Source organism: Arachis ipaensis, chromosome B07 (genome assembly GCF_000816755.2).
Source record: "Arachis ipaensis cultivar K30076 chromosome B07, Araip1.1, whole genome shotgun sequence".
Taxonomy (NCBI): Eukaryota; Viridiplantae; Streptophyta; class Magnoliopsida; order Fabales; family Fabaceae; genus Arachis; species Arachis ipaensis.
In genome coordinates, this window is record NC_029791.2 from 80266695 (window position 1) to 80294569 (window position 27875).

At 39.4% G+C, this 27875-nt stretch overlaps 1 protein-coding gene and 1 long non-coding RNA gene across 2 annotated transcripts in view; both read right to left on the minus strand.

The window, feature by feature from the left end:
- The window catches only part of LOC110264254, a 19930-nt gene extending 12480 nt beyond the window's left edge, over nucleotides 1-7450 (minus strand). Inside the window, exon 1 of the long non-coding RNA XR_002350056.1 lies at nucleotides 7440-7450. This is a non-coding gene — a long non-coding RNA (uncharacterized LOC110264254). The remainder of the gene's footprint in view (nucleotides 1-7439) is intronic.
- On the minus strand, nucleotides 21278-21922 carry LOC107607372. Its single transcript, XM_016309335.1, has one exon. The coding sequence runs from the start codon at nucleotides 21920-21922 to the stop codon at nucleotides 21278-21280; it is 645 nt and encodes a 214-aa protein (XP_016164821.1).

Consider the following 27875-nt stretch of genomic DNA (forward strand, 5'->3'; position numbering starts at 1 on the left):
AAGAAGAAGAAAGTGATGGAAGCTGCTGGCTCGACAGGGTTTTCTCCCTGATTAACGTCTAGACCGATGCTTCTGCATACACACATACGTTCGCGCGTACTTACAAGAAGCAAGAACAAAGGAGATGCGGACGCACAAAGGCATGCGAGCACTCCTAATAGAGGGGGAGCGAGCTGGTGTGCGAAAGCACAAGGCTCTGCGCTCGCGCAGTGGACAAAACACCATTTTTTATAACTTGGGGAATGATCATGTGTGCATGCGCACGTAGGTGTGCACATGCACAAGAGCAAAAATTGGTTGGGGTTCATACGCATAGGGGCATGCGAACGCTCCCAACAGAGGGTGTGCAAGAAAGTTAGCATACACACAAGCGGGTGCGTTCGCACAGTGTGCGTGAAAAAAGGATGGTGTGCGTAAGCACAAAAGGGGTGCACATACACAGAGCATAAAACATAAAGAGATGCACACGCATAGAGAGGTGCGAGCGCTCCTAACAGGGTGGTGTGCTCGCACAAGATGCAAAATTTTGTGATTGTGTTTGTACGCACAAAGGTGTGCACACGCACGATGCCCTGTTTTTTCCAAAAATATTTCTTTCCAAATCTATGGTGTTGAAGCTTAGCTCAGTCAAATTTCAACCCCAAAAATCTAAAAATTCATACAATCATGATCCATATGCAAATTAACCTATCTATGCTCAAAGATTAAACTAATCCTAAGTAAACCAACATAACAAAAAGTAACTAAGTCAAAATATAAACTAAAAGAGAAGGGTTAGAACAATATTACCATGGTGGGGTGTCTCCCACCTAGCACTTTGGTTCAACGTCCACAAGTTGGATGTGCATGAATTCATTGATCAACATTTGGAGCATCTCCAAGGAGGAAGATCTCTAACTCCTTGGCATGCTTGGATTGTGTCTGCTCCAATGACTTAGGCTCCTTGACAACCTTTTCTTCTTCATGCTCCTCATTAGACTCAATCACTTGTTCTTCAATTAGGTCACAACCAAAGATAGAGTATACTTCAACGGTGGATTTCTTGGATCCATCCAAAGTGAATTTCACTACTTCCCCCTCGGCTTTAAATGAGTAATCTCCCAAAAATGCATCCAACTTGAATTAAGATGTCTTCAAAAATGGTCTCCCAAAGAGAATAGAGGATGGCTTGTCCGAGTCAATTGGAGGGGTCTCCAAAATGTGAAAATCCACCGGGAATAGCAAATCTTGAATCCTTACCAATACATTCTCTGCAATTCTCACAACTGACACAATACTTTTGTCTGCCAACACAAATCTTGCTCCGGACCGCTTCAATGGTGACAAGTTTAACTTTTCGTAGATAGGGAGGGGCATAATGCTCGCACAAGCTCCCAAATCACACATACAATCCATAAACTCAATCTCACTAATCACATAAGTCACCAAACAAAGGACTGGGATCATTACACTTCTCCGAAATGAGAGAAGAAATAGAGTCATTCACCGGACCTTTATCTAGCTCATCAATCTTCTCCTTGTGAGTGCAAACATCCTTTAGAAATTTAGCGTACTTTGGAACTTGTTAGATGGCTTGAAAAAGAGGGACGGTAACTTCTATATTCTTGAAAATATCCACCACATTGGGGTCAAAGCCTTTATGTCTTTTAGCCTTTTTAGCTACCGTTGAAAAAGGAATTGGTGTAGGCTCTTCGAGGGAATTTTTCCTTTTGGGTTCCTTGGCCTTCAATAGATCCTCCATTTCTCTTGTAATATCCTCCATCTCACCTTCAACCACCTCCACTTCTTCTTCCATTTCTTCATTGTGGGGTTGCTTGGTCAAACTTGTAGGCTTAATACTAACTTCATCTAGCTTGGTACCACTCCTTAGGGTGATAGCATTAATGCTTCCCTTGGGGTTTGGTTGAAGTTGAGAAGGTAGACCACTAGAGGTGGAAGCTTGGTGGGTATTGTGAGTGTTTGAAGGTGAAAGAGTCAAATAGGATAAAGTTTCGACAATGGTTGTCATGTATGTTTCTTGCTTCTTGTAGAACTCTCTTTTCTCATATATGAAGCTCTGAAGTGCATCATTCATATGAGGTTGGGTTGAAGAGGAAGTGTTATTATTTTGAGGGAAGGTAGGCCTAGTGTGTGGTGGTTGATACCTTGCTTGAGGTTGGGAATGTGATTGTTGATTGGGTTGGGAATGAGGTGGGCTTTGGGGTTGATATGATTGGTAGTAAGGTTATGGTGGTTGATGGTAAGGTTGTTGGATTTGAGAAGGTTGATGATAATAGGTTTGTTAGTTGGAGCAATGTTGAGCTTGAGAAGGTTGATTCCACTTTTGATTGGAGTTGTCTCTTTACCCTTGACCTTGGTTTCCTCCATAGTGATAAGATCCTTGATTCCCTTGGTTGAAATTGGACCTTCGTGGATAAGGGTTTGCCACCGTCAATGTGTTGTCCTCTTGGATTTGAGGACACTCATCGGTGTAGTGACCATTGCAAGCACAAATACCACAAGATCTAGAAGGCCCATCAATTCTAGGAGGTTGGGGAGGAGGTAGCAACATTTGTGGGATTTGATGACCTTGAGTAATTTGCCTTAGCAAGACCGTCATTTCACCAAGCGTCTTAGTCAAGATAGCATCACTGGAAGGTGAGACTTCTCTTATGGCCTTCGGTTGGGTATTCCTTGTCCTTAAATGTTGAGCTGAATCAGCCAAATCTGCAATGACCTCCGAAGCCTTTTCTGCGGTTTTGTTCTTAGTAAGAGATCCTCCACTTGAGGCAACAATAAGGAGCTTGTCTTGAGGAACGAACCCTTGGCAAAAATAGCTTATGAGCACCAATTCATCAATGTGGTGGTGAGGACAAGATTCCAACAACTTCTTGAACCTTTCCTAATATTCATAAAGGGTTTCTCCATCTCTTTGCATAATGCATGTGATTTCCTTCCTTAAACAATGTATCTTTTTCGGTTGGAAAAACTTCTCAAGAAACTCCTTGCGCAACAAATCCCAATTAGAAATCACTTCTTCAGACTGGGTGTAAAACTATTCTTTTGCCTTCCCTTCCAAAGAGAAAGGGAAAGCAAAGACCATGACGGCTATCTCATCCGAGCCATGCCTTCTTGCAGTAGAGCACACAACTTGAAAATCTTTCAAGTGCTTGAGGGGGTCTTCACCCGGCAACCCATGATATTTCGGAAGCAAGTTGATCATACTCATCTTGAGCTCAAAGATGACATCTAGATCCGGGTACTGAACTTGTACTGGTTGCAAAGTGATGTCCGGGGCTCTGGCCTGCCTTAGAGTAATCCTCCGAGGTGGTGCCGCCATATTGTTGTAACCTAATTCACTCACAGAAATTTCAGCACTTCCAACAGAAGAATACAAGGTTCCTTCTTTTATTGAAGAATGAGAATCACGGTTAGAAGGTGATGGTGAATCGGGTTGCTGTTCAAGAGAATCTGATTCACTATGCACAAATGCTAACCGCTGCCGAGCTTGCCTAAGATGTGTTAAAGTCCTTTCTATTTCAAGGTTTAAAGGGGCCAAGCTTGGGTTTGGAAGTGACTGTGTCAATCAACTGAGGAGTCAATGGAATCATGCAATCATCAAAAGCAAAACAAGAATAAGAAAATGAACTAAAAGGATCTAATAGTCTAGAACTACCAAATATACTTAGATAAAGGTGTTAATGTCAAATGACAAAGAAAAATCAAATATTCACACCATTCACATATCCACAACAACCGAAATTATAGCACTTATTGCACTAATGTCCCCGGCAACGGCACCAAAAACTTGGTGCTCGCCGGATCGTCGGTTAGGAATTCTCTTTCTCACAGGGGAGGAAAAGTGGGTTTTAACGTTGCATGTATAGTCCCAACCATAAAACTAATTTAATTCGGGAGTAGAACCCGGGGTCGTCTTCCCAAGGAATTAATGACTACAAGTGCACAATTTTGGTTGTGATAATCAATGGGGTTTTTAATACAGAAATTAACAATTAAAGTAATAAAAGAACAATCAAAACTACACCAAAGCTAAGGTTAAGCTAGGGAATCCTTTTCTTGTTGTAACCACAACTATGACACTTATGATGGATTAATCTCACCTAGTTATCCCTTAACATCAAAGAGTAGATCAAGTGAGTATAATTGTTCTTAATCCATAAATCCTAGCTCACTTATTAATTGTCTTAGTAAAAAGCTAGCGTTAGTGAAAACAAGAACAATTAACAATCTAAGAATTATCACTAAATATTGGACATTACAACTCTAGTATCCCCTATGCTCATTTTTCCCAATCCAAGAGGTGGAAATTTACCTCATAATCAAAATTGACATTTCCACAAATACTTGGTTGGCATAATCATAAAACATGGCAAAATTAGAAAAATGCTTGAAACTATAAGCAACAAATGATCAAAACCAACATTAGTAACTCAACCAAGCATATAATAATCATCAATCATCAAATTCATCACCAAGAAATCAAAATTGCAAAAAGTATATATATTAACAATATGTCTTTAACTACAAGAAAGAGTATCAAAATTGTAGCAATAAAATAGAACAACTAAGAAATACATACAATGGAGGTAAGCAAAAATCCAAGATCAAAAATGGAAATAGCATTTTGCAATATAAACCCTAGTGAAAACCCTAAGAAAGTTGAGAGAAAACTTAGAGAAGAAAACTAAACTAAAAGCTTCCTAAAACTATCTACTACTACTCCTAATCATATGCTATGTTTCCTCAAGTGTTGCCCCCTCTATATTAGCTCTAGGCCATCAGATTTGGGCCTACAATCCCTTCAATTCGCAAGCCATGTGACTTTTTAATGAAATCACATGCTGGTACCTGTGCGTACGCACAGGTGTGTCCGCACGCACACTTCGCAAGGCTTTTCTCCTTTGTTTCATCATGTTTCCTCCCTCTTGTATACTTTTCTTCCATTCTTACCAAGCCATTCCTACCTATTACATCTAAAATCACTCACCAAAAATATCAAGGTATTAATGGAATGCAAATAGAATAAAATTGATTAAATTAAGCACAAAAGAGCATATTTTCACAGTCGAGCACAATTTAGGAGGAAAATTCAAAAACATGCTATTCAAGGGAATAAATGTAGGTTTACATGATTAAATCCTCTCAATTCCAACAAAAAATAACCATCAAATATAGATTCATCAGAAACCCCGATCCACAACTAACTTTTCGCATCGACGCACTCGCTAGCATCCTTGCAAGGATTGAATAGCGTCTTGATGACATGGATTCCAGAATCAATTCTTTTTCCCATGGTCGAAGAGTGCGGTCCCAAGGATCTATTCATAATCATTCTGTGGAGTCTGAGGAGGGGACTTCGCCCAGATGTTGATAGTAACCTCAATGCTACCAAAATGTGCATCCTAGAATTTAAAGGCCGAAGTGACCCTAAAGCTTACCTAGACTAGAGCTCCTATTTCGGTGTCACAACTACTCTACTGTGAAAAAGGTAAGACTAGCGGCTGTGAAATTCTCAGATGGCAAAAAGAGAAGATGGAATGGCAAACCACCAATTCAATCTTGGGAGAAGATGAAGAAGGTCATGCGACAACGATTTGTCCTTTCTTACTACTACAGGGAGCTACATCAACAGCTAGAATGGTTATACCAAGATTTTAAGTCTGTAGATGAGTATCATAAGGAGATGGAGATGCTGCTAATCCAAACAAATATTGAGAAGGAGTTTGAGGCTACTATGGCACGTTTCTTGAGTGGGCTGAACCGAGCCATTACAAATACTGTTGAACGTCACGCATTTGTAAATATGGAAGACCTGGTGAATCTGGCTATCTGTTCTGAGGGTTACCTGAAACGTTGAGGTCGATCTCGGACGAGATCTTTTGGTTTGGTTGAGTCTACCGCGTCTGACTTGCTGGAGCTAAGGTGCCGCGGGTCTCGGTCTCTACGAGAGGGGTGGTGTTATATGCAAGAGACTCTGATGCTTAAGTCAGTACGGGCTTTAGGCAGGTTTTTTGTAAAATTGGAGTATGAGTTATACCTGGGTGCTCCAGTGTATTTATAGTGGTGTTTTGTCGATCTTCCTCGAGATAGGTTTGTTATCTTATCTTATCTTTTGTGGGTGAGATCATATCTTTTGTCAACTGCTTCCCAGTAGGCGTGACTCTTCGATTTGGGCCTCTTTGGGCCTCTTTGGGGGTCTTCCAAGCTCTTTGCGAAGAGGTCGGTTAGTAGGCCAACCTTTCATGAGGTCGGTCCTTTTGTCTACAGCCAATCCAGCCCTATAACTCGGGCCGAGGTATGAACAGTGCCTCTGCTTGAGCTTCAACATCTCCACGAGGTTGTGCTCAAGCATCTTCTTATTGGTTGTGTCCCGGTTTGTTGTCCTTCTCGGGTAAATTTTGCATCTTTAATTCTTCCAAAATGCAAAGCGTTTTGCTTTTAAATGCTGCACCATTTTCGAGCGTAGCAGTTTTTTAGATATGTGAGAGCGCTTTTAAAGCCTATTAATTGGGCTTTTATTCTTTTGCCATTTCGCTTTCCCTCTCTGTATTTTGTTTAAAATTAGAGCGGCTTTGCTTTCTTCATTTTTGCTTCCATCTGCTTCCATTTGTTCTCTGAAAAAAGAAGCTTTCTTTCGTTTTGTTCTTTGGTTTGCCCCAAGTTTTTCTTCCCTTTGAAGTTTTGAGGCGATTCGTTAGTGTGGATCATTCGTGAATCTGCCACTTGTTCATCGCCATTTCTGCCTCTTCTTTTCAGGTTGGTGCTCGCTTTATGCATTTCATGTTTTTGTTGTTTGATGGCAGTTGTGATCCTTCTTTCTTGTTTTGTGTTTGCTTCTGGTGATGTTGCATGCTTTTGTTTCCTCTAAAGTTTTGATCTTTTTACTGCTACTAAATAGCTAGGGCTTTTGATCTTCTTTGATCTTTTGCATTTTTCTATCTTGTGCCTGTACTGCCTCCAAAGGGAGTCTCTAGGTTGTGGTGGTAATTTGTTTTTGTGAACCTTGGGGCGCCCTTTGCTGTCTTGTTGCTGTTTGCTAGTTATTTCTTCATTTTTCGTATTTTAGCCGAGTTGTTTGGTAGTGACGCCTTTTCATTTTCTTGCTGTAGGTATAGTGTTTATATCTCATGAAAATATTATTGAAATGTCCACAAAGGTTCCTCTTGGTATGGCTGACTGGTTAGATTCTGTAGTATTAGGTTGTGTTACTGTAGCAAATCAGAAGTACTGCGAGAAATTTAGGAGATATCATAGGATTTGATGGAATAGGGAGGATGAGAAGGAATATATGTTAGTGTCACCCGACCTCGAGGAGAGGGTAAATTTTCCTCCAAACCTACTGACAGCTTCCCAAGTGACACAGAGAAAAACCCGAGAGGTGAAGCAAAGAAAGTAAGATGGGAAGAGTGCAAGATGGTCACTATAAGTGATAAGGGGACTGAGGAAGAGCTGAACAAACCATTCAAACACTCTGGAGATACTTTAGCAGAGAAACAGAAAGATGGTCACCAAGAAACCAAAACTACACAAAAGGAGATTCTGAAACTCTCTGCACGTTTTCCCCAAAGACTCAAGGGTGGTGTAGAAAAGAGAATATACTCAAAGTTCCTCGACATGTTTGCATCCCTTCATGTGAACATACCATTCATCAAGGCACTTCTACAAATGCCCTCATACATTAAGTGTATGAAGGAGCTGCTGACCAGGAAAAGCTCACTCAAAGGAGGGCAAACAATAGTGATGAATAAGGAGTGCAGTGCTCTCATTCAACTAGAGTTGCCTATAAAAAGGACGGATCTAGGGAGTTTTCACATCCCCTGTGCCATAGGAGAAACAAGGTTTGATAAAGGACTCTGTGACCTAGGAGCAAGCATCAACTTAATGCCTTTATCACTCATGAAGAAGCTGCAGATCAATGAGCTAATGCCCACAGACGTAGTCATCAGGCTGGCTGACAAAACTCAAAAACAAGCAGTAGGAGTGGTTGAAAATGTGTTGGTGAAGGTTGGGAACTACTTCCTTCCTACAGACTTTGTCATATTAGAAATGGAAGAAAGTAACCTCCATCCAATCATATTGGGAAGACCATTTCTGGCTATAGCTAGAGCGCTTATAGATGTGGAGCGAGGAGAGCTAATACTGAGGATATATGATGAACAACTCGCATTCAATGTCTTCAAACCCTCACAAGAAGCAGATCAAGAAAACAAGGAACCAAGAAAAGAGCACGACAAGGCACTGGTGGAAGAAACAAGCATTGAAACACAAACTGTACACCTGGGAATCCCTTTGGCTGGTATGCAAAACAGTCAGAAGGTACCACAGCTAAAGGAAATCCATGAGGAACCAAACCCACCAGAGTCATATGAGACCAGCAACAAAATTTTCCTGGGAAAGGAGGCCACAAAGAGCAGGGTAACATTAAAAGAAACAAAGAAGAAGTCACCAAGGAGATGGAGGAACAAGAATATCCCTACAGAGGATTTCTCTCCATGGGATAAAGTGGTCTCAGCTTATCTCCCAGTTATCCCACCTCATCTCCCCACCATCCCATCTCAGATGCCTAAACTTTTCACCGTCAGTAGAATTCTCTCCTTAGAACATGTGGAGATCCGTAATAAAGCCAATGGAGATAGATTCACTACTAGGGGGAAGATTTGAAGCTTTACCAACCACCTTGACAAAGGCAGAACATCAAGATAGTGACACTAAAGAAGTGCTTCATAGCATGCAACCCATGTTTTATGTGTTTTTAAAGTAGTTAATAAAGCAAGGTTCATGAATCCCAAATCAACTTTGACATACACTTAAATGAATCCTTGTATGCAGAACATAGTGAACAATAAGTTTGGTGTTCAAGGCACACTAAGAGAACATAAATGCAATTCATATCATGTTACTCTTAGAGCCTTAAACAAATCTTTTTTTTACACCACATGGCCACAAACTAAGTTTGGTGTCACCAATGTTACATACATGGACAATTAAATAGTCAGTTGGTTTGCATTCATGAATAGCACTTAGTCATTTAAAAACAAAAATTTTAAAAAGTATTTATTCTTTCTTTTTAAATTTTACCGCCATTATCCAAAAAGTTATTAATTGCATTCCTTTTTTTTTGTAAGAGAAATGAAAGGAAGATTGGAAGGAATTGATGGGACACTTGAAGAAGGAGGGTTCGGCCACTTCACAAAAGGGTACTATACACATGTCTTCAAGGGGAGTGCATTGGAAAATGTTGGTTTGCAACATTGGAAGAAGAATACCCTTAGAGACCGAACCAACCCCATCATAAAAGTGATGATCCTTGTGCCCATCCCATGCTAAACCCCATCCGTTCATCATAGGCCTACACCATCAATCCACACCTTTCATTTACTCACCACTCTTCTATATAAGTGGTTCCTAGTCCGTACCTCTTTACATTCCAATTCCCCTTTCTTTGTACCTTTCATTTTCAGAACTCAACACTTCTTACCCCCATTGAAAGTACTCTCATCAATCATCCATACTTCGACAAATTCAAATTTAAAAGTCACTCATGGCCTCGTCTAGCTCTAAAAAAAGAAAAGGGAAGGAACCTATGGAGCAACGCCCTTTTGATGAGAAGAAGTTCAAAACCTTTCAGCATGCATTACAATTTGGGTGGATGGCCGATAAGGAGATCATATATGAGCTAGGCTTTCAAATCAAGAAAACTGAGTGCCCCGAAATTGCAGAGAAGGTGGAAAAGAGAAGATAGGAGCTCCTCACTGATCCGGTAACAAAAGTAAACGCAACTCTTGTGAGAGAGTTTTATGCAAATGCAGTCAGGTATGATAAGGCAGATGAGTCCTATATAAGCTTTGTAAGAGGAGTGACCGTGGATTTTAGCCCCATGAGTATCATGAGGGCGTTAAAGCTACGAACCATAACATTTGCAGAAGAGAGCTATCAGTCCAAAATAGATAGCATCCCCAATTATGACTAGATTGCACAAGATATTTGCATACAAGGAGCTGATTGAGTATGAGATTCCCAGAGGAAGCCCATGTTCATCAAGAGAGGGGATCTCACTCCCGAAGCAAAGGGGTGGTTCAAAATTGTAAGGAGATCCATCCTCCCCACCGGAAACAACTCAGAGGTGAATCTTAAAAGAGCAACAATGGTGCAATGTATACTTAAAGGGGTAGAGATCAAGGTGCATGAACTCATAGCCCAAGGCATTAGGAAGATGGCTGAGAAAAGTAATTCTGGGTGAAGGTTAGGCTACCCCAGCACTATTTTCCGTCTGTGTGACATGGCTGGGGTGGTGTTCGAAGATGAGAACCCCGAATGGATAAAAGCCGGCATCCCAATTACTGTTCGACGGATGCATGCTGTTACATCTCCCCTACCTCAACAAAGGCTAAGAAAGAGGACAGCCCATCAAGTTGTAGAAGGACAAGACCCAGAAGAGCAAGCCCCAGCCACTTTGGACATGCACTATTTATAGGAAGCCATTGATGGCTTATCTAGACAATACGTGGAGAATCAAGGGGCACAGAAAGAACTTCAACTACAAATGATGAACCACCAAGAAGAATCATTCTCCAGATGGATGAATCAACAGGAGAAGTGGCAAAAGCAATTGATGGAGCAGCAACTGGAACAAGGGAGACAATGGGATGAATCTTTCCAAAGGATAAATCAAAAGTAAGATCAACAATAAGAAGCCATCCAAAAGCTAATCAACATCCAAGCATATCAAGGTGCACACATACATGAGATGCATCAAAAACAAATAGAATAGGCAGAACTCTTCGACGAATACAGGATATTTTCAGAAGGAGTTTACATGAGTGAGACTGGACATCATGTGAACACTCAAGCCAGGCTCGGATACTTAGCCGGACAACTGCCTATATTGCATCCGGGAATCACAAGATATGAAGAAGTGAAGGATGAATTAGTACGAGAAGAAAGAGAAAAAGTCGAAAGGAGTCATGAATCAGTAAGGAAAGCACTTGAGGATTGGAAAAGAGCCAGAATGACACGGATACAAGGAAACACAGGTGGACACAAAGAGGACAAGCAAGAGAGAGAGCATGGACATATCCATGAGTAAAAGGTGGTGGAGTTCCCTCTTCGTTTTATCCTTTTCAAGTCTAAATAAGGAAAATCATATATGAAATAAAACATGCTTCTATAGTAGCTTAGGAATTTTCAATTCTGTCTCTAGCATTTTCAGTTATTAAGTCTATGTGTGCTGGTCCAAGTTACCTATTTTTATTTTCATCTTACTTACTTGTGTGCTTGCCCTTTGAATTTAATAAAAAAGAATGTTATGAAAAGAAAAACCAGAGTGGGATTCATATTGTGGAGTAAGTTCTCAAGGTTTGTGGTGTGGTAATAGGTTAGCTAAGTTGGTACACCTGTAAGGTATAATAAGAACTTGTTTCTCTTGTTCTTTCATTCATCATTCTGATGTTTCAGTACTTGCTTAGGGACAAGCAAGCTTTAAGTTTGGTGTTGTGATACCAGGGTATTTTGGCCAGTTTCACTGACCTTTTCTTTACTGTTTTAGGGTAGTTTCATGCATTTTCTTAGTAAATAAGCAAGTTTTGGGTAGAAATTTACTTACATCTTGATTCAAGCAAACATTGTGAACTTTACATGATTTCATGAGAATTATGCATGAATTGAATGATAAAATGGATGATGCATGATCTCATGATCTATAACCAAGCTTTGATGCACTTTATTTGCTTGATTTCAGGACAAAGGAAGCAAGGAAGAGCCACGTTAGTAGCCACGTTAGTATAACTAAAGTGACCACTAACGTGGAATGGGAGCTAGCTTGCAACGTTAATAGAAAAAGTGATCACCAATAACGCCTTCGAAAGCCATCGTAGCCCACGTTAGTGGCCATGTTAATTACATTAACGTTGAAGCTAACGTGTAGAAAAAGGAAAGCCCCAACGTTAGTGGTAAAAGCGAATACCACTAACGTTCCAAAAGAGCACAATTGGCCACGTTAAGAGTCACGTTAATTACATTAACGTGAACTCTAACGTGGGAGGAGCAAGGAGTCGCCAACGTTAGTAACACTCACCTTTGTCACTAACGTTGGACTAAGCCAATATTGCCCACATTAGTTGCCACGTTAATTATATTAACGTGGAAGCTAACGTGGAGGAAAGAAATGATGGGCCAACGTTAGTGACACTCACCTTTGTCACTAACGTTGGACTAAGCCAATATTGCCCACGTTAGTTGCCACGTTAATTATATTAACATGGAAGCTAACGTGGAGGAAAGAAATGATGGGCCAACGTTAGTGACACTCACCTTTGTCACTAACGTTGGAGATGTCAATCACCACCACGTTAGTGGTCACGTTAATGCAATTAATGTGAGGCACTAACGTGGGAAGGGGCATTTGGAGTGTTAGTGACAAAGGTAAGTGTCACTAACGCTCTCGAAGCTTAGGCATGCCCACATTAAGGGTCACGTTAGTTATACTAACGTGAACTCTAACGTGGGGAAAAGGGGCAATAAGCAACGTTATTGGAAAAGGTGAATGCCAATAACGTTTGCGAAGGACCAAGAGGCAACGTTAGTGGTCACGTTAGTGCCACTAACGTTGAAATTAACGTGGATCATTTTTGGCTTGGAACGTTAGTGAAAAAGGTGATCGTCACTAACGTTCTCGAACCCATATTTTCACTTAACGTTAACACCAGTAATGTCCTAACTAACGTCCATGCCTAACTCACACTTTTTCTACAAGCAAAGCTGAGCCCACTGAAGACTGTAACTGCTTCAACTAAAGATCCAAAGGCCCATATCCATGACTTGAAGAGCCAACTAGAAGATCAGAAGAGTAGTATATATAGGAGTAGTTTTGAACTAGTAGGGAGCTTTTGGCTTTTTGGAGAACTACACTCTGTATATTTTACTTTCTCTGCAACTTCTAGTTTTGGTTTTCAGAATGTACTTTTCATTTAAGCTTTCCATTCCCAGAGCGATGAACAACTAAACCCCTTTCATTGGGTTAGAGAGCTCTGTTGTAATTTGATGGATCAATACTAGTTTTCATTATTCTTCTTCTTTCTTTTCTCTTGATTTTACTAGAAAGCTTTCAATCTTCATCCAATTGGGTAGTTGTCTTGGAAAAGAAGCTATTCATACTTGGATCCCTTCGGAACCTTGGAAGAGGAATGAAGAGATCATGCTAGAAATGCTTTCTCATGTTGGACCAAATTGGGGTTTGCATGGATATAGTGACATATAATCCTACTAACACTTTGATTTGGGAATACATGTGGTATAATCAGTGACCAAACTTCATCTCTTCTCATGAGCAATTAGACCAAAGAATTGGCTATTGATCAAGATTTGAGAGATTGAATTACCAAGGAATTGGAATTCAATCACTTAAGATTGCCAAGGAGATCAATGAATGCATTGATTAAGGAAGAGATGAGAATAAATTTGATCCGGAGAATACAACATCTCCTGAGCCTAATGAATCCCGCATTTCTGATCTTACCCATTCTCTTTACTTTCTGCCATTTACTTTTATGTTCCTTTCCCAAAATTCCCATTTAAGATTCTGCAATTTACTTTCTGCCATTTACATTTTGCTATTTATTTCCAGCATTTACATTTTCTGTTATTTACTTTCCCGCCATTTACGTTTCTGCAAATATCAACTCAATTTCTGCTTAGCTTAACTAGAACATTCCTCTGATTAAAGTTGCTTGACCAATCAATCCCTGTGGGATTCGACCTCACTCTATTGTGAGTTTTTACTTGACGACAATTCGGTATACTTGCCGAAGGAAATTTGTAGAGAGACAAGTTTCCGTGCATCAGAAGGCCAATTCAATATTTGGAGCTCAGTTATGGTGCAAGATTCAATTTAGTGGATTCCGGGGAGTGTACAAGTGTTCTAATGTTAATTTGAGACAATGTTCATCTAAGTGCAACAATGAAGATCAACAAGAAGATGAATAAGAGACAAGAGTATGGGATTCGGTTAGTTTCAACAGTCAACACTTATGGGTCCTAGTTGCTAGCTTGGAATTTCTCTAGAGTTTGATGCAATTCATTTGGGACCCCGGAGGTCAAATCAAGAGCAAACTTGGGTGGAGATTCAAGGAGGAGTGGAAACATAAGCCGCCCTAACAAGAATCTCCTCAAAAAGTTCAACTTAAGGACTTTAAACCAAAGTGCTAGGTGGGAGACACCCCACCATGGTAATATCCTTCCAACTTTTTCTCTTTTAGTTTTTATTTCTTGAATAATTGGTCATTTTGCTTGGTTAGGTTAGTTGCATTTTGATGTTGGTTAGGTAATTTTAGTGGAATAATATGTTGTTTTGACATGTTTTGGGACTTGAAAATCTATTTTGGATGCCATGTTTGGTGCCTTAGAGGAATAATTTTTGTTGCAAGAACAGAGTCCTATGCGTACGCACAGCATCATGCATGCACACATTTCCCTTATTTTTTGTTACCTGTGCCTACGCACAGAGTTGTGCACACACACACTCCTTAAACACCTACTCTGTTCACAGTGCTCGCACGTCTTGTGCGTCTGCACCCTAATCTGTTTTCTTCCTGTGCGTATGCACACACATTGTGCACACGCACACTTCACCTTCTCTTCTCTAAAAAAAAAGAGCGCCATCTGTGCATGCGCATAGCAGTGTGTGTACGCATAACTTTTGGCAACCCCTCTGCTCGCAGCACACGCACACAGTGTGCGTGGGAACACCCCCTCTTTTCCCTTCTGTGCACCCGCACACGCCCCTTTACGCCCGCACAGGCCGCGGGACCCCTTCTGTTCGCAGCGGCCACACGCTGCTGTGCGCGCACATACCCCTCTTTTTCTCCTGTGCATCCACACACAATCTTGTGCATACGCATAAGTTTTTTTCGAACGTTAATTCAAAAAGAGAACCCTCTCGTGCTTCAGTTTCTTCCAAACCCTTTTCTCTTCTTCTTATCTGAAGCATCACTGAACACAAACCCGGCCCAGACCAGTCCGCCGCACCTGCGTCCGACACCACCACCGGCGACCACACCACCGTCGCCCACCCTCTCTATTCCTTCTCATTCTTCTCCATTTCTCCATCTCTTTCTGCACTGCGCCAAGCCCCTATTCTATGCGCCACCTCCGTCGTGTTTCAAGCACCGGGGAGCAACCACCAGCGGTGGTGAACTTCTATGCCGTGCCACCCCTCCCTTCCATTCTATTTCTTCTTCAATCAACGCAGGTTCTACTCCCCTATTCCCTACCCCTGTTCCAGATTTCTTTTATCTGTTTTTAACTGATTTTAATTCTGCTTTTTAGTATTAGGAGGTGTTAGGATAGATGATTTCTTGTATTTCTGGATTGAATGTTGTTGTTGGCTGATCTTTTTGTAATTTCTAGGTTGATTGATGCTGAAACTGAACGAGAATTACTGTCTGAAATTACTGCATGCCACATGTTCGGTGAAATGCTTGAATGAAAATTTTTTATTTGATTCTCTTGTCTGATCAACTTGAGCTTTGAATTTTGTTTTTATTATGCATTGTAAATCATACTTGTGCAGTTTTCTGAAATTTTGGATGATGATTGAGCTTGAAATTTGATTATGCACTCAATGTTGTTCTTACTTAAACACCAAACTGACTTTAAACTTGTAGATTTTGTAATCTATTTGGTAAATTTTACAGCAGTGCATACCATATTTTGTTTAGTAAATTGATTGAGTTGCTCACTCATGTGTTCTTGAACATAAATGATCATATATAATAACTTGTTCTTTGAAATTCTTTTTGAGCAACACAATCTGATTTTAATCAATTATTGCTTTTGAAGAATAGTTATGTGTGTGCGATTATTTTCTGTCTTTTTAACATAAGTGAGCAAAGGCTTCAATTGTTGATTGATTATTGCCTTTGTGCTAATTTTTACTAATCCTTCCAATTTCAACGCACAATTGCAATAGCCAATTCTCTTGATTCAATCCACTTGCATTACTAAACCTATGTTAATTGCGCTTTCTTGTTGTTCATTGCCTTTAATTGTTACTTAGGTTCCTTGACTGTGGAAAACTATTTTTTCTTTTGAACATATGACTTGTTTTGAACATATTTTCATCGATTAAGTGTCTGTTTACTTTATTGGCTCTAATTTGCATTATTTGACTATACCCTCTTTGCATTATTTCCTAAGTTGTATTCCATTTTTGTTCTCTTTCAGGATGCGTCGTAATGGTAAGGAGAAAGACAACCCTCTGGCTCCTCCTCCTGCACGTTCGAGCACTCAGCCAGACATTTTTATCAATTAAGAAGCCCAAGAGGAATATAAAAAGCTAGAAAAGAAAGCTTTCTACTATGAGGGGAAGCTCAACGTACCATAGAAATATGCGAAAGTCATGCATAACCGACTCGATTTCTACCAGTGGAAATTCGTGGAATTCGACCCTGTGGAAACTAATGAACACCAAGCAAAAGAATTCTACGGAAATCTATTGAAGAGAGAGGCCACCACTGTTTTTCTGAGAGGTGTCACCCTAGACACCTCTGATCATGCTTTAGAGGCCCTCTTACAGATTCTGCATATTCTTCCGGCCCGTAATGCTTACCCTAAGATAGTGGCGGACTTGATATCAGGAAAGCTTTTCTTGGACGTTGTTCTGAAGAGGATTGGCCTACCAGAGGCCCGATGGGAATACAGCAGAGGAGAAAACACGGTCCCACAGAGCATTGTATGTGCTCATCTCTATCCTGAGGCGAGGATCTGGCAGCAGATCATTGCCAACTACATCTTGCCGAGCACGCATGCTACTCACATTAGGGTCCGTGTGGCAGTTCAACTTTGGGCCATTTTGGAGGGGAAGTGGATCTCTGTTCTTCCCATCATCGGAAATTCGATGTGGAAGGTGAACCAATAGCAGAAGTACAACATTCCCTTCCCTTCGATGATCACCCGCATGGCTACTTTATCTAGGGTGGAGAGACGTCTAATAGACCGGACGTCTGTCTCTATCAGCAACTAGCCATTCCTACCATACGGAGAATATGATGGACCACCACCGTAGAAGAAGAGGAAGACCACAGAGCCACCATCATCATCAGAGCCATCAGCGCCTCCAACACCTTCAGCACTTGCACCTAGACTTCAGACACCTTATGAGCTGGGTCAGGAGATTCTTCAGGCCATCCATCGCTTTGAGCGCCACAATGCGTGCCGCTTTCAGTGGATTGTAGCGAGGTTTGAGGGTAGAGACCCTGGGCCACCTCCTCCGAATACACTAGAGACTGAGCCCGAGCCTGAGACTGAGCCCACAGCAGAGGAGCAGACAGTCGAGCCAGTAGCAGAAGCTGGGCAGGCAGTCGAGCCCGCTGAGGAAAGAGCTGAGGAGAGAGCTGAGCAGCCAGTAGTTGAGAGAGCTGAGGAGAGAGCGGAGACAGCAGCAAAGCCAGCTGATCAGGCCGTTCAGGAGCCGGCAGTTGAGACCACTACAGAGCCGACCCGTGCGATCATTGTGTATCAGCGACATCAGCACCTACTGCCGCCAGACAGTGGAGCTTCTCAGAGTTAGCCACCCCCGGTCCAATTTTTTGGCACGGAAGACCGTGCACCATTTAAGTGTGGGGGAGGATCTACGATTTTTTGGGTGTAAACATTCTCTCCCGAACACTCTTTATATAGTTTAGTTTTAAATTTAACATGATCTTGTGGATACTTTTAGTACTTTGTCTTCTGCTACATACTTCTATTTTGATCATTTGTGTATATATTAGTTGCTTCTAGTTATCTTTAGCATTGCACTTTTATTTTGGTATATAAATATATTGCACTTTATTTTGCTTGATACATATAGTATAGATTTTGGTTGTGATTGGATGATGTGAATAGCATATGCTTTGTTTAATTTTGATTCTAATTGTTCATGTTAGTTTCTGGTTGTTCAAAATTAGGAAAAGAACTTGGAATTTTGAAAAATTTGCATCCATCACAACATACATACATACATATGGGAAATAATTTTGGTGAAAAATAACAAAGATTTCCAAGAATTTTGTTTTAGGGAATTCTATTGAATTGATTTGGAAAATTATTTTTAAACTTGCTTGAATGACTTTTATGGAACATAGAAGAGGAAAGAATAAATACCTTGTGAGTTTTTGGGCTTATATTGAGTGCTTACACATTTTAACCACTAATTTTGTTCATTGTGTGCTATATCTCTTCTATGATTGTAATCTTAGTTTTGCTTGATTCTTTCTTTCCAAGGATTGATGTTTTGAATGCATTGAGCATGATTGAGGCCATCTTTGATTAAAGCTTACTTAACCCATATGGCCTACCCTTTGCATCTACCATTGTTAACCCCTTTGAGTTGTATTTATCCATTGTTTTTTATATTAGCATATTACAACCTTAAGCGGAAAACCATGATTTACCATGGATTGTATCCTTGATTAGCTTAGGTTGAGAAGTGTGTTACATTTAAGTGTGGGAGGGGGGGAATTTTGGGAAACATTGGTAGTGAATGAAAACATTTGTTTTGGGTACTTCATTGAAAATTTTGGAAAATGAGAGCACTCATGTATGAACTACTAAACCATATGCATTTATATTGATTAAAAAAAAAAGTCTCATTAAAAGGGGACAAAAGTTACCCCAAAGAGAAAAGAAATGAATAAAGAATGCATATGTTATGTAAATGAAAAAGCATACATGAATGTTTGTGAAAAAGAAATGATGGGAAGGTTAGGATTGCATGTTTTTGCTATTGGGCCAATAAAGGTTGAGTTGGATACTTAAACTAATTAAGGATTCAATTGAATTGGTCCACTTAGCCATATTTATCCTACCATAGCCCTAACCTCATTACAACCATATGAAGTCCTCATGATAATTGCATTCATGCACCACATATTTGTTGATTGTTAGATGAAATTCAATTCCTTGAAAGCATGACTAGAGGAGACTTATGTGATTAAAACCCTACACACTGAGTGATTAGAGTGTATACACACATAGTGAGGGTTCAATTACTCAATTCTATGTTCCCATGCCTCTTATCATTTATTCTTGCAAGTTGCTTCATTTTGATGAGTTGAATCAATTCTTTAGATTTTGCTTGCACTGGATTATTTCCTTGCTTAGCTCTATATGTCTATACTCTTGCTTAGAAATTTGATTATTTATTTTCACCAATTCCATAGGAAACTATAGCATAAATAGATAGATATAGATAGTATATAGTATTCTTGCATGCATATAGATAGTTGCATTCAATAAGTTGTTTACCCCTTTGATCATTCTCCTTGTTTGGTTAAGCATGAGGACATTCTATTGTTTAAGTATGGGGGAATTGATGAGTCCATATATGCTGAGATATTTTAGCTTGATTTGGATAGATTTCATCACATAAACCTACACTTAAGCACCAAAATAGCATACTTTTGTGATTTCTCCCTAATTTGGACTTAAATGTGAAAATATGTGTTTTTGTGCTTAAATTAGTCATTTTAATTCCACTTGTATGCCATTCGATGCCATGACTTGTTTGTTGAGTGATTTCAGGCACTAGAGACAAGATTGGCTTGGTAGGAAGTGGAAGAAAACAAAGGAGAAGCACACACTAACATGTGCGTGCACACAAGCACCTGTGCATACGCACAGGTAAACATTTAGCAAAGTGTGTGTACGCACACATCTGTGCGTACGCACATGTACCTGCGCGTGGTTTCATTAATGAAACACGTGATTTGCGATTTTGGAGGTCTTTGGCCTAGTTTTGGAAGGCTTGATGCTGAATAGGAAGTGCTATATCAAGGGGAATTGAAGACATATGAAGGGAGCTCACTTCAGATTAGGTTTTTATTAAGTTTTTTTAGTTAGAAAGCTTCCATAGGAGTAGGAGTAGTATAGATAGAATTCTCTCCTAGGGTTTATCAATTTCCATTGTAGCATTTTATAGTAAGCTTTGATTTTGGATTTTGCTTCTTTAACTGTAAGTACTCTCAGTTTCCTCTTTAATTACATCTCTTTTATTTTCACTTTTCTTGGTTCAAGTTACTTTGTTCATATTTGTAATTTTGAGTTTCTTGAAGTTTTGATTGATGAATTTACTGTTTTATGGTTTATATTTGCTTTATTGCTTGTTTATTGTGTATATTGTGAATAGTTGGATATAGTTTTCTATTTTCCTTTGCAATTTCCCATGTTTTGGTTTTGTGCCCACATGCTCTTTGTGAAAATGCCAACTTTAGATTTTGAGTAGATTTTCACACCTTGGCTTGGGGTTTGAGTTCCTAGGATACTAGAGTCATAATGTCCGACATTTAATGGTAATTCTTGGGTAGTTAGTCAACTCTTGTTTCCATTGACACTAGCTTTTTATTCACTAATTTGGTAAGTTAGCTAGGACTTATGGATTAATGTCAATTATGCTTGCTTGACTTACTCCTCGATGTTAGAGGTAGACTAAGCGAGATTGACTCATCATAATTATCATAGTTGTGGTTATGGCAATGATAGGATTCCTTAGACTCTCATTCCCAAGTCAAGGCTCTTTTATGCATTTATAGCATTTTTACTAGTTTTGATCTTGCTTCCTTTTTAATTACATTGATTCCAATTTTGATCATTCCTTAGTTCTTTAATTTCTTAGTTCTTTTAATCTTTTGTTCTTTAATTGCAAACCCCCTTTTCTCCTAACAACCGAAAGCGTAACACTTCGATTGCGATTCCTAGGGAGACGACCCAAGTTTGAACTACTCTCGGTTTATTGTTTTGTATTGGAAAATATTTAAAGTTTGATTGTGAGAGTTTATTGTTGGTTTGGACTATACATGAAACGAAGAAATTCTATTTTGAGAAAATTCTGAACCCACGATAAATCCTTATCTATCAGAGGTCGGGCGATTTATCCCCTTCTCCAATGTGGTATATCTCTTTGAGGTGCCTTTTGCGGGATGACTTTGAGATCCCTCCCCTAGCGAATCCTCTGTTGATCATGTGAATGTGCCTCTTCGGGGTGTGAGAGGGGCGTTCGGTCCATCCTCCCTCTACGTCCCGCATCTTTTTCCTAGGATTGTCCGATCTGCTAGCTAAGAATCGATCTAATCTTCCTTCACGGGCCAACTTTTCTATGATGTTCTTTAAGTCGTACCATTTGATGGTAGGGTGCCCGTAGATTTTGTGGTATTCACAATATTCGGTCCGACTTCCTCCCTTTTTTGCTTGATTGGTCAGGGTCGGGGGATCTTTTCTGTGTTGCATATTTCCCTTTAGACGTCTACTAAGGATATCCGAAGGGGGTATAGTTATGGTACTTTCTAGGTTTCTCTGTATGTTGATCCTCCGTTTTCTTTGGCTCTTTGTCCTTGTCCCGGGAGGTGTAGGAGAAGCCGGTTTTGGAGGTTTCCCCCAATCGGGAGTTTTCTTCCTTGTTAATGTACTTTTCGGCCCACTCTTGTACTTCGTTCAAGGATGTAGGGTGTTTCTTGGATTTGGATTGGCTGAAGGGTCCCTCTCGTAGGCCATTGATAAGTCCCATGATTGTTGCTCCAGTAAGGAGATTTTTTATGTCGAGACATGCTTTATTGAATTTTTCCATATAGTTTCGGAGGCTCTCCCGGTCTCCTTGTCTGATTTCGAGTAGGCTTGGAGCGTGCTTGGATTTGTCTTTTTTAATGAAGAACTTGGCTAGGAATTTCTTGGTGAGATCATCAAAGCTGGTAATCAACCTTGGGGGTAGGCTGTTGAACCACTTTACAACCGTTTTAGTGAGGGTAGTTGGGAAGGCTTTGCAGCGAGTTGTGTCTGAGGCGTCCATGAGGTACATTCGACTTCTGAAGTTGCTGAGGTTATGGCTTGGATCAGATGTTCCATCGTATGGGGTCATGTCAGGGGCTTTGATGTCGTTTTGGACCTTTGCCTTCATGATCTCTTCCGTGAATGGGTCTTGTTCTATGTGAGGACTAGTTTCACGGTTGGATCGAGTGGTCTTGGTCTTGAGGTCGGCTTTAAGCTTCGGTAGTTTTTCTTCTAGCTCTCTGCGCCGTATGGTTTCTTTTTGCAGGTCTCGCTCGGCCTCCCGTTGTCTTTCGGCTTCTTGTTCAAGCTGTTTGAGGTGATGTTCTTCGCGGAAGGCGTCTAGGATCTCCGTGTTTTGATTTTGTTATTCCCACTTGGAATGGTATGATTCCTTTGGTGATGGGGGAAGGGGTACGAAATCCGTATTCTTTGTCGGCGTACCGACGTCTAGTCCAGAGGTGTGGTCGTTGTTACGTGGATTGCTTGTTGGTGCGTGTGTACGCAAAACCCACACTATTTCGTACAGCAGCAGTACGAGCAAGTAATACCTGTCTGAGTCAGGCTCGATCCCATGAGGATTGTGGCTTGAAGCAAGCTATGGTTGCCTTGCAGGTCTTAGTCAGGTAGAATCGAAAGGTGGTTGGATTAAGTTAGCTATTAGGAATTATATGCTGGGAATAGAGTTGAGAGTTGGAGTTGCTTTGTCTTTCTGAAGTAACTCTGGTACTACTATGTTCTTTGCATGAGAATGATCTTCTTCTATGGCAGACTATAAGTGATCAAAGTCGTTGCCCGTGGTCATTGATCTCCTCTGCTACAGAATGAACACGGCCGTGGCCATTGGCCATGGTTACTTGATAAACCCCGTTTTTAGGGTTTATCTTGTGTTGGATTTAGAGCATTTTGATAATCTTTCCTCACATTTATTCAATGAATTAGCATAGTTTTGTGATTGTCTCCGTATTTGTGCTTAGATGTGAAAATATGCTTTATAGAACTTTAATTTGATAGTTTTAATCTTCCTTTGATTCCGCTAGATGCCTTGATGTGTTTGCTAGTGATTTTAGATTGAAAAGGGCGAGGAAAGGATCAAAGGAGTGAAATAAAAGTGTACAAAGTGGAGAAATCATGAAAAGCCAAAGATTTGGAAAAATCTCATGGACGCGCACGCGCACTATGGTGGATTAATCAGGATCATAAGCTTCTGTTTCATAAGAAGCTTTCTTATTACTGCCAGCTGCAGTTTGCATCCCAGTAAGATGTTGAAAGATCATGTTGGCCTCTTGGGTAAAGATCTTATTATGAGCCAGAATGGCATTCAAAGTCTTAACTTTATGAACTCCTTTCTTTTGAGAGGTACCATTGTTTACAGGATTCCTCTCAGAGGTGTACATGAATTGGTTGTTTGTAACCATCTCAATGAGCTCTCTTGCTTCTGCATGCGTTTTCTTCAAGTGGAGAGATCCACCTCCAGAGCTGTCCAATGAAATTTTGTACATCTCAAAAAAACCATCATAGAACACGCCTATGATAGACCACTCTAAGAGCATGTCAGGAAGACATCTCCTGATCAGTTGCTTGTATCTTTCCCAAGCTTCATAGAGGGATTCACCTTCTCTTTGTCTGACGGTTTGAGCTTCCACTCTAATCTTGTTCATCCTTTGAGGAGGAAAAAACTTGGCCAGAAAAGTATTAACTAGCTTTTCCCAAGAGTTAAGACTCTCTCTAGGTTGGGCTTCCAACCATAGCTTAGGTCTGTCTCTTACTGTAAAAGGAAAGAGCATTAACTTGTAAACTTCAGGATTGACTACATTAGTCTTTATAGTATCACAGATCAGCAAGAACTCAACTAAAAACTGATGTGGATCTTCCATTGGAAGTCCATGAAACTTCCAATTCTATTGTAGAAGAGAGACTAACTGAGGCTTAAGCTCAAAATTGTTAGCTCCAATGGCAGGTACAGCAATGCTTCTGCCATAAAAGTCAGAGGTAGGCATGGTGAAGTCACCAAGGACCTTTCTAGGCTCCTCCTGTGGTTCAGCCATATCCTCTATTTCTTGTTCAAAACTTTTTGAAAGGTCTCATCCGAAGTGTTGTGCTTTAACTTGCTGTAAACGCCTCCTCAGAGTCTTTTCAGGTTCAGGATCAGGAGACAAGAGGGGTTCTTTATCCCTGTTCCGAGTCATAAAGAGACTTCCAATAGACAAGAAGCTCCTCCTTAAAGTCAGAAGTAAAGAAAGAAGAAGAAGATAAAAAATAAAAATAAATAAAAGAAGTAGAAGAAGTGATGAGCAGATAATTTATACGCTTTTCGACATTGTTTTTACATTGTTTTTAATATATTTTAGTTACTTTTTATTATATTTTTATTAGTTTTTATGCGAAAATCACATTTCTGGACTTTACTATGAGTTTGTGTGTTTTTCTATAATTTCAGGTATTTTCTCGCTGAAATTGAGGGACCTGAGCAAAAATCTGATTCAGAGTCTGAAAAAGGACTGCAGATGCTGTTGGATTCTGACCCTCTTTCACTCAAAGTGGATTTTCTGGAGCTACAAAAGCCCAATTCGGGCACTCTCAATTGCGTTGGAAAATATACATCTTTGGCTTTCCAGCAATATATAATAGTCCATACTTTTCCCATGATTTGATGGCCCAAATTGGCGTTTAAATGCCCACTAGAGACCCTTTTCTGGCGTAAAAAACCAGAATTGGCACCAGAACTGGAGTTAAACGCCCAAACTAGCATCCAAGCTGGCGTTTAACTCTAGAAATGGCCTATGCACGTGTAAAGCTCAATGCTCAATCCAAGCACACACCAAGTGGGCCCCGGAAGTGGATTTCTGCACTATCTGCACTTAGTTACTTATTTTCTGTAATCCTTATTAGTAACTAGTTTAGTATAAATAACACTTTTTACTATTGTATTCATATCGATGGTTGGAAACCCTCTTTTCACTTTTATGTTACATTTGGGAGGCTGGCCATTCGGCCATGGCTAGACCTTTTTCTCTTATGTATTTTCAACCGTGGAGTTTCTACACCTCATAGATTAAGGTGCGAAGCTCTGCTGCTCTTCATGAATTAATGCAAGTACTATTGTTTCTCTTTCAATTCATGCTTACTTCTTCTCCAAGATATAATCTCGTACTTAATTTAGTTAAGTCAGAATGAAGGGGTGACCCGTGACAATCACCCACTATCTTCGTTACTCGCTTAACCAAGATCTGCGTGCCTGACAACCACAAGCGGTCTACATGATGTTCAACGTAGTCATTAGACGATAGCCGGAGTATAATCTCTTGGGTCTCTAATCCACGGACCAAGTCCAGGAGATTAGAACCTTCGTGGTATAGGCTAGAATTAATTGGCAGCATTCCTGAGATCCAGAAAGTCTAAACCTTGTCTGTGGTATTCCGAGTAGGATCTGGGACGGGATGACTGTGACGAGCTTCAAACTCGCGAATGTTGGGCACAGTGACAGTGTGCAAAAGGATAGAGAGATCCTATTCTGACACAAGTGAGAACCGATAGATGATTAGCCGTGCAGAAACCGTACTTTGACCATTTTCACTGAGTGGATCATACAGCTTGCCATGGAAGGGAGCACGCATGATTGGAAGATGACAATAGGAAAGTAGAGGTTCTGAAGCAACAAAGCATCTCCAAACTCTTATATGAAATTCCAACCAATGGTTAGTTGTGCGGAGTTGTGAAAAGTGTGATCAGAATTCCGTGCACCAAGTTTTTGGCGCCGTTGCCAGGGATTGTTCGAGTTTGAATAACTGACGGTTCATCTTGTTGCTTAGATTGGGTACTTTTATTTTATGTTTAAGCTTTTTATTTTTATTTAAAAAAAATCATTCAAAAATTTTTAAGAATGAATTCTAGAGCTTCATGAGATATGTTAATGTCTGGCTGGCTGTTAAGCCATGTCTAATCTTTTGGACTGAGGTTTCCACTTTCCATTGTAGAAAGGACATGTCTGTATTTATTATGCTAAAGCTTGGCTGGTCATTTGGCCATGTCTAATTCTTTTGGACCGAAGCTTTAGACTAACATTGCATGAATCCTGGAATTCTTATTAAAAATTTTGAATTTCTTTATTTTCTTTTTCCAAAAAAATTTTTCAAAAAATATACAAAAAAATTAATAAAATCAAGAAACCAAAAAAAATTTTGTGTTTCTTGTTTGACTCTTGTGTCAAATTTTAAGTTTGGTGTCAATTGCATTCATTTTCGAATTATTAGTGTCTAAAGTTTAAAAATTTCAAAGTTTGGTGTCTTGCATGTCTTTCTTTCCTTAAAAATTTTCAAAAAAAAATATGTTCTTGATGTTCATCATGATCTTCAAAGTGTTCTTTTTGTTCATGTTGACATTCAAAGTGTTCTTGCATGCATTATTTGTTTTGATCTTAAATTTTTATGTTTTGTTTCATTTTGTTGGTTCTCTCTTTCTTCATTAATTCAAAAAAATCAAAAATAATATACTTTCCTTATTCTTCTCATAATTTTCGAAATTTTGAGTTGACTTGGTCAAAAATTTTTAAAATTTAGTTGTTTCTTGTTAGTCAAGTCAAAATTTCAATTTAAAAACTTTAGCTTTTCAAATATTTTTCAAAAATAAAATCTTTTTCACTTTTCTTCTTAATATATTCGAATTTTTTAAATAAATTTTCAAAATCTTTTTCTTATTTTTACTTCATATTTTTGAAAACTTTACTAACAATTAATGTTTTGATTCAAAATATTTCAAGTTTATTACGTTCTTGTTAAGAAAGGTTCAATCTTTAAATTCCAGAATCATATCTTTTAGTTTCTTGTTAGTCAAGTCATTAACTTTAATTTTAAAATCAAATCTTTTTAATTTCTTTTTCAATTATTTTTCAAAATAAATTTCAATCATATCTTTTTAAAATTTTAATTTCAAAATCTTCTTCTAACTTCTTATCTTTTCAAAATTTATTTTCAAATCTTTTTTAATTAACCACTTGACTTGTTTGTTTTAATTTTAAAAAAGTTTACTATTTATTATCTTTTTCAAAATCACCTAACTACTTTTCTCTCTCATTAATTTCGAAAACTAAATAATCTTTTATTAAATTTTGAATTCTAACTTAATTAATTAAATAAAAATAAAAATATTTTTCATCTCCCTCTTCTTAAAATTCGAATACTCTCTCCCTCATCTCTTTCTATTTATTTATTTATTTACTAACACTTCTCTTCTACTCAAAATTCCATTCTTATACTCACATAAAGGAATCTCTATACTGTGACATAGAGGATCCCCATTCTCCCTTTGTTCTCTTCATTTTCATATGAGCAGGAACAAGGATAAGGACATTCTTGTTGAAGCTGATCCTGAACCTGAAAAGACTCTAAAGAGGAAGCTAAGAGAAGCTAAAGCACAACACTCGGGAGAGGACCTTACAAAAAATTTTGAAAAGGAATCAGACATGGCAGCCGAACCCAACAACAATGGTGGAGATGCAAGGAAGATGCTTGTTGACTTTACTGCACCAACTTTCGACTTTTATGGAAGAAGCATCTCAATTCCTGCAATTGGAGCAAACAACTTTGAGCTTAAGCCTCAATTAGTTTCTCTAATGCAGCAGAATTGCAAGTTTCATGGACTTCCATTGGAAGATCCTCATCAGTTCTTAGCTGAATTCTTGCAATTCGTGACACTGTTAAGACCAATGGGGTTAATCCCGAGGTCTACAGACTTATACTTTTCCCTTTTGCTGTAAAAGACAGAGCTAGGATATGGTTGGACTCACAACCAAAAGAAAGCCTGAACTCTTGGGAAAAGTTTGTCAATGCTTTCTTGGCCAAATTCTTTTCACCTCAAAAGATGAGCAAGCTTAGAGTGGAAGTCCAAACCTTCAGACAGAAGGAAGGTGAATCCCTCTATGATGCTTGGTAAAGATACAAGCAATTGATCAGAAGGTGTCCTTCTGACATGCTTTTAGAAAGGAGCATCTTATGTATATTCTATGATGGTCTATCTGAATTGTCAAAGATGTCATTAGACCACTCTGCTGGTGGATCTCTTCATCTGAAGAAAACACCTGCAGA

Coding starts and splice junctions, on each gene's coding strand:
- LOC107607372 (XM_016309335.1), bottom strand. CDS start 21,922: ATGAAGGCAAAGGTCCAAAACGACATCAAAGCCCCTGACATGACCCCA.